The 11,770-nt window shown below is 38.8% G+C and overlaps 1 protein-coding gene across 1 annotated transcript in view; it reads left to right on the plus strand.

Annotated features, from left to right (window-relative positions):
* Positions 1-10,165, plus strand: part of LOC145397069 (glutamate receptor ionotropic, delta-1-like) — a 35,115-nt gene extending 24,950 nt beyond the window's left edge. Inside the window, exons 4-6 of the mRNA XM_080270278.1 lie at positions 1,399-1,561; positions 3,114-3,213; positions 10,025-10,165. Of these exons, the coding sequence (XP_080126404.1) occupies positions 1,399-1,561; positions 3,114-3,213; positions 10,025-10,165 (404 nt within the window). The remainder of the gene's footprint in view (positions 1-1,398; positions 1,562-3,113; positions 3,214-10,024) is intronic.
* The last annotated feature ends 1,605 nt before the right edge of the window (positions 10,166-11,770 follow it).

The raw sequence follows: 11,770 nt of genomic DNA on the forward strand, positions 1-11,770 counted from the left end.
TATCAGGGCTGACTTAGATAAATTTGCTCTTGCTAAATTCATGTTAATAGAGGCTATTGCAGTTAACCGTATATGTAACCTGTTTTGCCATTACATTATCCTTATGCGTCCTGAATGTTTAGTTGTTAGTTTGAGCATTAAACTTTAACTTAATTTTACCTAACTCTTTTGTTTTGAACCTGGAACTTTGCGGGACAGTAGTGATTTTAGTATTCTCACTTGAAGTGTTCATTCTCTCTCTCTGTTCCGTAACAATATATATATATATATATATATATATATATATATATATATATATATATATATATATATAAAGTACCAGGTTTTCAAAGTTCGGCTTCGTTTGGAGGGGAAATAAAACAACGAGATCAATGTATTCTCCTATGTTATATTTTGCTTACGGAGCTTTTTAGACTGACTGCATTAAAAGGGTGAAAAAAATGCTATCGCCGTTGGGTCAGCCCTTAAATCTGGAGAAGAGAGCACATGAAAACACGTCTTCACTCTCTGCGATCAAGCATGAAAGTCCTATCACCATACACCGCTGCCCTGGTGATAACCGCTCACCTGTTGTAAACACTAATGATTGAACCTGCTTCACTGCTTAAGAAAGTTTCGTCATACAAAGAACTAAAACTGGCGTTTTAGATCACAGTACTATTTAACAGAGACCGTTCCACCCATACAGATCTGCAAGCAGCTACCTAGATGGTCTCCAACACAAACTCGCACCGATGTAGTCCGAAGTAATCAATCATACACCAATACTTTACCTCCCCTTAACATAACGATTTAACTATTGTGAGTTGAGTTTGGTGATGGACAGTGAAAATTAATTTCCCTCTACTTAACAATGATCTCCCTCTGTTATTTTGAAAAGTCTGGCTTTATCTAGATGGAATGTGTAACTAAACGATACAAGAAGAGTGAGAGCGATTCAATTTTTCAAAGTTTCATTATAATATCGCGATCCCTAATTTCATTATCCCCATGGCTCGAGGGAAGTTGAAGTCAGGGCTGAAGAAAAGCCAGGTGAGTGGACAAGGGAAGTCCAACAGTCTGATGATTAATGGTTCACTATGATGGGCTGACTCAGTACACATCAAGCCCAACATTGTTGCTGACGCCTACCACATAAGCATAGTCGTGGAATATGACTAAAATTGTTGTCGTGAAAAGCAACTAAGAAAGGAAGGTATGCATACCATACCACATAATGCACCCTTTTGTTATTTCTCCGTTTCCCATGCATTATGTCATCATGCTTCCTGTCTGAACTATCTTTTTCCAGACCGAAACATTTGTATCTTCAGTACACGCAGTTTCAGTATAAGGGTACATTCCCCCACCCCCCATTTTGAAACTATGTCTCTTATTCTCAGTATACCAACTACGAAGACGCCATAGAGAAGGTGTCTAGAGGAGGCTACACACTAGTTACCTTCGAGAATTATATCACTATAATCATCGAGTCTCTGTACACTGATGAACGTGGTCGCACACCCTACAACATTGGCAAGAAGCCCATCTCTTTCATGGCAACCTTTGGATGGGGACTGAGGTAAGCGACTTACTTGATCGTACTTCTTGATTATACCCACGTCATTAAATGCTGGCTATCAGGATGATAGTGCCTAGGTAATTATTACAACAGTTGTAATCACAGACTATTATTGATGATGATTATTAACCTAATAATGCTGAAAATCTTGTGCTACATGCAGTATATTGATGACTAACTGCATCCATCCGAAGAAGGAAGTTGTATGTTCGCGCTCATAAAGCAATGCAATTTATTGGACAGTGTGTGTGTGTGTGTGTGTGTGTGTGTGTGTGTGTGTGTGTGTGTGTGTGTGTGTGTGTGTGTGTCAAAGAGAGAGAGAGAGAGAGAGAGAGAGAGACAGACAGACAGACAGACAGACAGAGACAGACAGACAGACAGACTTTTATCCGATGTTAATCAAACATGATGGAATGACCTAGCAAGATCAACATAGCCAGTTATAATCTGATTCAGGCTAACTTCTTGGAATGATTAAAGGTATGGCAGAACAACCAGGTGTATTTGAAAACTGTCAGCCAAAATCACGGTCACATGACAAGGCCATATTTTAAGTCATGTGTTCGTATGTGAACAAAATGAACAGGTTTAGTTTGACTGGGACAAAACTCGGTAAGAAAAGGTCAGGGGTCACATGGCAAGGTCAACTTAACAGCATTTATCTGATTTAGATTTGGAAAGATTTATGGTAATGCTACAAAAAATAAAAAGAATTCTATATTGGAAGCAATCAAATGTCAAGGTCATAGGGATGTGTCAACAGTCACTGAAGCATGCATGTCATGCTGGTAGGTTCTGGGTGGAGCAATAGCGAAGGAATTTTATTTTGAGAACAGTCAGAAAAGGTCAGGATCACAGGACAAGGTACTATGTTCGGTCCTATAACTAAAATAGCTTTGACTGTGTTCCGACTTTACATGGTCATAGGTCTAAGGGTCGGAGAAGGAAGAAGAAATTTATATTTGAGAACAACACAACAATGACCAGAGTCACAGGACAAGATCAACTCACAAGCTTGATGCAATTTTGGTGAAAGTTGGTGGAAGGACTGAGGGTGAAGCACAACTGGAGCAATCGGAATTTTAGGGAAATGGGTCGAAGGTCAATGTCACAGAGTAAAATCAAATGTTCGGCCATTGGAACAACTGCGGATGGGAATATTGTACTCTAAGTGTTCCTGCTTGTTCACTATATCGTTGCAGCAACCTGTCATTTTTTTTTAACTTACAACAGAGCTATAGGTGTGAAGTGGTTAGTAAAGCGTATATCTAACCCTTTCTAATTCGGAATGTCTTCAACTAGCTAAAAAAATACAACCATCTATTAGCTAAACGAAAATAAAAGGTGCATAATGGAATCTGATTATGTAAATACGGTGCTAATGACTGATCACACTCTTAGTGATGATGACAGACGATGATTTAGACACCGAGGGCGATGATGATTATATGATTTCCGTAATAATTAATATCATGCTTATACAGCTGATGACTATAACTATGCCAATGTTTATTACACAAAGGATAGGTTCATTCCTTACATTAATCCTCAGGAAAGGGTCACCGTATTACCATCGCTTTATGCAACTTATTCATCGCCTGGAGGACGCTGGGATCATGAAGCTGTGGCTCAAGCATATCATCGCAGGCAGGGTCAGGGAGAACAGAGCGATTTCCAGACAGAATGCTCAGCATACGAGAGTATTAAATTTTGAGGTAACTATCCTAATCCTATAGACCGGCAGTTCTCAGATAGGATCAATTACCCCTGGAAAGAAATTTGAACATTCCAGGGGATGACAGACTGAATCTTGAGGTTATATTCTCTCGGAATTTATCACAGAAAGGTCATATTACCTAACTTGCAAAATCTACTTTCAAGAGAATAGGTGTGCTAAGATGACGCCGTGCCTTCTTTACTCCCACAAAGCTGTTGACTCATAGGTTTTATTCGCCCGCGCTAGAGTACAAATCTCATGTGTGTGTAGGGGTGAGGTGCTCCAAACATACACATCTTCTCAACAGAGTGAAGTGAAAGGCTTTTCGCCCCCTGAACTCTTCTACCGACTCCCTTCAACATCTGTCTCTTCACCGCACCGTTGCATCTTAAACTCTTTTCTATTGCTACTTAAATGTCACTGCTCTAATGAACTATCTGCTTGCATTTCCCATCCCCCCTCCATTACAGTGGACGCAGTGCATTTGTCTAGCAGCAAACTCTCACCCATTTCCTGTCCAGCACTACTGCAAGAGTTCACCACTATCCCCGGTCCTTAATGTAAGAAACAGGCCAACTATGGAACTGTCTCCTCTGCCTATATTTCCCTCTGTCTATGACCTCCAGTCTTTTAAAGGCAATGTGACCAAGCATCTCAGTGTGAACTGATCTTCTGAATTTCATTTTTTTTTCTAAGAACAACACTCTTGTGGGCTTCTAACCAATGATTCCTTCTCTCTTGCGTAAAAAGTAGCGTTTTCGATGTGTTGTCGGTTATAAATTGCACATATTGTCAAGTGCTTTTGGAATTTAATTTGACTTTTATTTTTTAGTAAGATCAAAAAATATTACAAACGTAATTCTCCCTAAACTTTGTAAAAATCTCCCTCATACCGCCACTAGATTTCTTGCCATTAATGTTAGGAAGAACCGCTAAGTGGCCACAAATAACTCTGGAATAGAGGCATTTAAAATTTTCAAAAGGGAGATACCTCTTTTTCAGTATTGTGTGGAAAGCCTCAATGGGATTCCGGAGAAAAGTGAGGAATGACCAGGAAAAGTATGAGTACCTCTGCTATAAACAAACCATAATGCCCATCTCTTGGATTTATTCTTGAGAAATAATCCAGATCAATACAGGATAGAGGTACTGTCACCACTTGGATCCTCCGACCACATTCTCATCAAAGCCTCATTAGTTAACCCCCTCACACCTCCCCCTTCTAAACCTGTCAGGGTGACCTAATGGCACTTTGATAGGGCAAACTGGAAAGGATTTAGACATTATCTTGCTGACATTCCATAGGAGTCTTTCTTCTCTAGTGATCCCAATTCTACCCAGTCCCACATTTGCGACTTAATACTAGATGGTATGGATTTATTTATACCAAGTCAACAGTTCAATAAAAGATCGAACTCTCCAAAATGGTTTGATGGCAATTGTGCCAGAGCAACAGCGCAGTCATTAGCATATAAATCTTACTTAAAATCAAAAACATCTGAATCACTCTCTCAATATAAAATTGCTAGAAATCATGCAAAAGCTGTAATAAATCTAGCTAAATCAAAGTTTCTCCAAAAGCAAGCATCAAAACTACTTAACAATCCTAAAGACAATAGAATATTCTGGTCAACTCTTAATTCTTTCAATAATAACTTTAACAAGTCATCATCCATTCCCCCACTAAAATCTTCAGATGCCAACATTACAAATAACCTGCGTGGGAAAGCAAATATTTTGCCAATACATTTGCCAGAAATTCCACCATAGAGGATGCCAGCCAGAATGTCCCAGTACTGGAACTTGACTCTCCCGAAATTGCCCCACTTAAAATACAGACAAGATACCTAAAATCCATCCTAGACAATTTACCTACGAACAAAGCTCCAGGCCCAGATGGAATTCCACCAATTGTTTAGAAAAAGTGTTCCCCTGAACTTGTTTCTGTTCTAGCTAAATTATTCAGACTATGCATACGTACTTCTTCATTCCCAAATTCATGGAAAGAAACCAATATCCACCCAATTCCGAAGAAAGGAAGTTCGTCTGACCCCTCTGATTACAGACCAATATCTGTCACATCTTCTCTTAGTAAGGTATTTGAAACTTTAATTAATACGCACATTGTTAAACATTTTGAATCCAACAACTTAATTAGTGACAGACAATATGGTTTTCGCCACGAAAGACCCACCATTGACATACTCAATCTCCTAACTCATATCATCCATCAATCAATTGACCTACATGGAGAAACCTATGCAGTAGGCCTTGATATTTCTAAAGCATTCGACAGAGTTTGGCACCATTCCCTGCTGTCCAAGCTCCCTTGGTATGGTCTAACGTCTTTTGTTCCTTTTATGTCCTCATATCTTAGTGACAAGAAAATATGAGTAAAAGTAGATGATGTATATTCCAGTCTCCACTCAACGCCGGCGTGCTGCAGGGATCAGTTCTGGTGCCAACCCTATTCCTAGTTCATATTAATGATCTCTTATTTGTCACCCACAATCCCATCCATTCATATGCAGATGACTCAACACTTTACAGTTCATTCACACTCAAACATCTATTCACAAAGTTTAATATCTCTAACTCTCAACCCAGTGCAGCTATCTACATAAATCAAGAGTTATCTACGATCACTGAACGGGAACAAAATAACCTTTCTCATTTAATGCTAGTAAAACCAAATATTAACAATTGACTAAAAACAGATATTGCCAGACTCGTTTATTACCTTCAATGTTACTAATATTCCCGTCTCCAAGTGTATTGAAATTTTCTTTGTTTCACTTAATAATGCCTTCAGCTGGACCTCTCATGTCTGATTACTTGCTGAAACCGCCTCAAAGAAACTTGGATTATTGTACAGAGTCCGTAACTTCTTCTCTGACGAGCAGTTTGCTATAATTTACAAGAGGCCTGTGCAGTCTCAACTAGGATACTGCTCACTCGTGTGGAATGGATGTGGAAAGGTTGCACTAAAACAACTAGATAAAATACAGAACAAAGCAGTTTGAAGTTTTAATAACCCAGCTATTACAAGTAAACTACCTCCCCTACAAGTAAGAAGGAATGTTACCTCCCTTGCTTTATTTTACAGATACTTTTATGGCAAATGTCCAGACGAAGTTGCATTCATTGTGTCACCTCCCCATGCCTTCCCTCTTGTTGCACGGGCATCTGGTAGCGCTCATGACTGGAATGTCACACAGCCATACCGCAGAACTTCTGCCTATCAGAATTCTTTTATTCCCCGAACTGGATCTCTCTGGAACTCACTTCTCCTGAGCTGTTTCACCCCAAACGTCAACTTACAGCCGTTCAAGTACTACTGTTACAGATTTTTTATGAATGAAGGACTCCAGTAATCTGGTGTATGGATTATTATTTTTTATCCATTTTTTCTTACTCTGTTCTGTTATTTAAAGAATAAAAAAAAATATGCATGTTCTCTCTAGTGTCAACAGAGCCACCAAAATCATGCAAGTAAGACGATTCAACAACATGATGTCAGACATTAGTATGGCTGTCACCATAAGGAAACTATCCTGCATCCGTTTAGCCTAATGCATGACACACACACACACACACACACACACACACACACACACACACACACACACACACACACACACACACACAGAAGAAAGTAATTTTGAGAGGGATGATATGGAACAAGCATGCCTACACATATTACCAGATATACAAATATCAGAAAAAGAAGTACAGGACGAGTTAAGTAAATTAGACAAAGGAAAAGCAAATGATCATGTCGAAATTTCATGTTGGGTGTTATATGAATGTGCAAAAGAGTTAAGTAGACCAATATATTTAATATTCAAGGAATCCTTAGGTCAAGGTAAACTACCTGATATTTGGAAGAAAGTACACATTGTTCCCCTATTCAAGAAAGGGAATAGACAAAATCCACTCAACTACCGACCAGTATCACTAACCACTGTTGGTAGTAAGATACTAGAAAAGCTGATAAGAAAAGTTTCGGTAAACCATCCAGAACAACACAATATGATAACAGAAAGGCAGTTTGGTTTTAGAAAGGGAAAATCATGTGTTACTAATCTATTAAGCTACTATGATAAAGCTGCAGAAACATTACAGAAAGGAGAAACATGAGTGGGCAGTAACTATCTAGATTTCATGAAAGCATTTGACAGAGTACCACACTAAAGACTTCTATGGAAACTGTACCATCAAGGAGGAATCCAAGGTAACCTGTACTGTTGGATGGAAGATTGTCTCAGAAAAAGGGAAATGAGAACTGTAATAAGGAGAAATTATTCATCATGGAGAGAAGTGACTAGAGGAGTTCCACTGGGCTCAGTGTTTGCACCAATTGCGTTTAGTGTATATAAATAACACAGATAGTAACACTGCAAATGACAGCTATCTAAATATGTTTGCTAATGATGCAAAAAAAAACAAAAGAAAATTACCTTAACAGAGTCTTGTAGAGAGCTACATGAAGAATTAAATAAACTTCATGAATGGAGCAATAAACGGCAAATGGAAGTCAGTTTGGACAAGTGTCATTTAATTAAAGTTTGGTAAAAGTGGAAAAAGACCAGATTTGGATTGTTAGTTAGAAAGTAATATTCTACACATATCAAAAGGAGAGAAGGACCAATGAGTAATTATCAGTAACAGACAATCTCCGGCTGACCACATCAGTGAGAAGGTATGGAACATGAATACACTACTTACTGATATGAGAACAGCATTCACATACATAAATGAAGACATGCTGAGAAAGATAACATCATTCATAAAACCAACCATGGAGTATGCATCAGTGGTCTGGAATCCTCATCTCAAGAAACACATAGATAAGATTGAAAAAGTTTAAAGGGCAGCTACAAGGTGGGTACCAAGCTTAAGGGATCTAAACTACGAAGAAAGACTAGAAAAACTGAATCTACCAACACTACAGGAGACAGGGAAAAGAGAAGACATGATTATGACATATAAATGTATCTGAGGGAAACAGAAAATAGAAAGAAATGAGTATATAACCTATGGGGACGCATCAGCTAGAGGACAGTGAAAAAAAAATGCACAAAAAGTGTGGTGAAAGACATAAGGAAATTCAGTTTCCCAAATAGGGCAATTGCTCAGTGGAATGCAGTACCGAATGAAATAATGCGTGCCAAAACAAATAATAAATTTAAGGATATGTATTAGGAAAGTGATTTAACCCGCCGTCCTCACATGATGTGCACTCATATCTCGGAGACGTGAATTAACGCGGCAACATTGCAAGGTCCCTAATTAGCACAATTTTCAATTTTCGCAAGTGATTTCGCGAGTGATTTTTGGCATGTATACACGGGACACCTTCCTCTATTTCTCTACAAGATGCCAAGCAGGGACAATGCCTTACACCACATAACCTCTCCCCCCCCCCCTGCACGCCATTGTCTCGGCAATTCACCTGTTACCAGTGACCTGGCCAATAAAGACATTCAGGGCCAGAGTGATTCCCCAATCGATGACAATGTGGAGGACAAAGCTTACATAGCATCAGAGGAAGAAACAGTCAGAAATGATGATCAGGTAATGAGGGAAAAAAAGGTCATGAATAGTGATGAGTTAGTGAGTGAAACAATGCTTATAATGCCTATATTACTGTTTGAAAACCAATATACTCTTGTACTACATATAGATTTATACCAAGTAAATAAATGAATACTGTTTGTGAGTGGATAAAATAGTTACCCTCCCATAGAACTCGTTTTCTTTGGTGCCACCCTGTTAGAAAACCCAGTCAGGTAAGGAGGTACTCGTACCTAGATCGAGTACTTTAAACTTCAGGTGAGCGATTTCTCTATGAATTTTTGATGTTTCTCATCAAAAGCAGATGTTTGAGCCAAAAAAAAAAAAAAAGGTCCAAAATTGTCGGGACTGGGGCGTACCACTGCCCAGAAAACGTCGGGATGGGGGCGGGTTAATACACAAGACAATACGAGCTTGACTCATTCCTGGTAAGATACAATTAGGTAAGAACAATTAGGTAAGAACACACACACACACATACACACACACACACACACACACGCACACAGCAAGCTTTGTATGACTCCATAAGATTATGATATGAATTTTCAAGTAAACAAGAATCTGACACTTCTGTTGGGATATTTTGGGCAGCTCTCTACCTGATATATTGTTTCAGTGATTTGAATGGTAATCATCGGTAATCATGAACACATTTCCGCAAAAAGATTAAGCCTGGCCAACAGATTTATGAGACTTACTAGCACATTGCTGCAAGGCTGAAGTTACGTGATTCTTGTTATGACAGAGCAACTTCTAGAGGTAACTACCACTATTATATTGTAATTAAAGCACCTTCGCACTTAAATATTCCGACGAAAGTGAGTCCTTCTTTCGACTCACCAGATTGTCGTGACCCAGAATGAGAGTCCTCTGTATGTAGCTTGAAAAGGAAAATGGCAAGTAATAATAACTCACTGGTAAGCTGACTAAGCCATCCCTGAGACGTAATAGTCACCAGCTCATAGAAAGGAATGTGTAATACATGCTCTCTCTCTCTCTCTCTCTCTCTCTCTCTCTCTCTCACTCACTCTGAGAATGGCGTTCGGCAACTTTTATCAAGAAAACTGGTAGATTTTGTATTCGTCATAAGCCTAGTGTACAAAATTCTTTCGCCATATGTTGCTCATTTACTTAGTACGAACACTAATATTTAGTTTCCATTACAGGAAAATAAAGAGATACCCCTCAGCCTCAACCACATGCAGGGTGGCTTCTACTTACTCTTCATTACCAGTGTCTTGGCCTCCTTCACGATGCTGGTGGAAATCATCACTTACTCTCGTTTCAAGATGAAATCGTTACTTTAACATTGACAAAACAATGACGTTTGTTTCTAGTGTATCCTTAGAAGTTCCAGGTGTTTATTTATTTTTCTTTATGTTTCTTTAATGAAAGGGTGTGAAGCTATCTCGATTATGAATCGCTTCCTTAAAATAAAATTAAATAGATCAACCGATGACAAAAACTGATATTATGTTCTCGAGGGGTTCGGTGTACTGTCTTCTCTGCGATCCAAACTTTTACGTGGTCAAAAGGAGCAGAAATCAAGTCACTAGTGATGACCACTGTTTGCTGGAACGGTAGAGAACTCACATTGACGGAGACTCTCTCCAATTAGCGGCCTCTTCGGTTGCGTTTATTACTTTTCAAGTGGTCAAGTTGAGAGTGGTAGCATGCCACTCGGCCAGCCCAAGCCCAACCTTCGCAGTTTCCAAAGAATACTTGTAAGGTTACACATTAACAAACTACTAGGTAAGCTCTATACCACCAGTTCTCAAGGGTTATACAAACAATAAAGTTCGAGCGGGAGGAAATGTGTATTAACAAGACCAAACAGAAAAAAAAAGGTAGAATCTTCCTAGCTGCCAGCCTTACAGAATAATCCTGAATCAGTTGGCACGTTATATATATATATATATATATATATATATATATATATATATATATATATATATATATATATATATATGCTCCTAATGTCAAATGCCACAAAACTTAGCTCTTTCGTCCCGGGTTCAGTCCATTGTCGCTCTCCATAACCGTCCCTCAGGTCTCATAGTTCACTGGTCCAATCGTCTCATATTCTTGACCTGGACTTCAACACTGGGACCTTGACCTTGATTCACTCACTGGGACTGACCTCCACACTTCGACCAGCTAGAAGTTAATATGTACAATGAATAACTATTCTCCCTAATGCATGTAATCCCTTCACATGATCAAGAAAGTCTCATAATAACGAAACACTCGACATTTCAGTTACAAACAGAATAACACATGGTACTACAGACACATAGGTCTGCTCAAAATAATACTTACGGTAGGGATAACGTAGAAGAAAAATACTGCAAATAAGCATGAATAACTCTAACTCTAACCAGGATAAACTTCATTGCATCGATATCATTGTGCCTCACAAAGTAACTACATGAACATTAACTCACTACAAACACAGTCCTAATAAGTACTGAATTACAGTCATCTCAACACATATTAATAATTCACAGTTCCAAGGCACCTGATATTTGGCCCAAAATAATCACACATTTATATAAGGCTCAGACAGAACTCTGTAGCTAGCATACTGTTATTCCAGTTACTATATTATAATACTATAAAATACAGTACACAAATATATGGGAAATACCTCACTACCCAGCTCAAGAAATACAAGGGAGGTGAGCAGGAGCACTGACTCGCTTCTGCAAAGGCTAATGGTGTCACCTCACGTGACCGTTACACACTTCCTGAGGAATGACAACACTGATACTAATGCGAGTCTATTTCTTATTTTCGTCACTATTATCACTCGTGGGGTATCACTTATTCCCTCTTCAACATACCAAACATCAATATTATCAAAATACTTACAGAATTCCTTGGAGGGGAGGGATGAGGAGGATGACAACAAT

Source organism: Coenobita brevimanus, chromosome 40, assembly GCF_032717465.1.
Source record: "Coenobita brevimanus isolate Jiangsu-jjx chromosome 40, ASM3271746v2, whole genome shotgun sequence".
NCBI classification, from domain to species: Eukaryota; Metazoa; Arthropoda; class Malacostraca; order Decapoda; family Coenobitidae; genus Coenobita; species Coenobita brevimanus.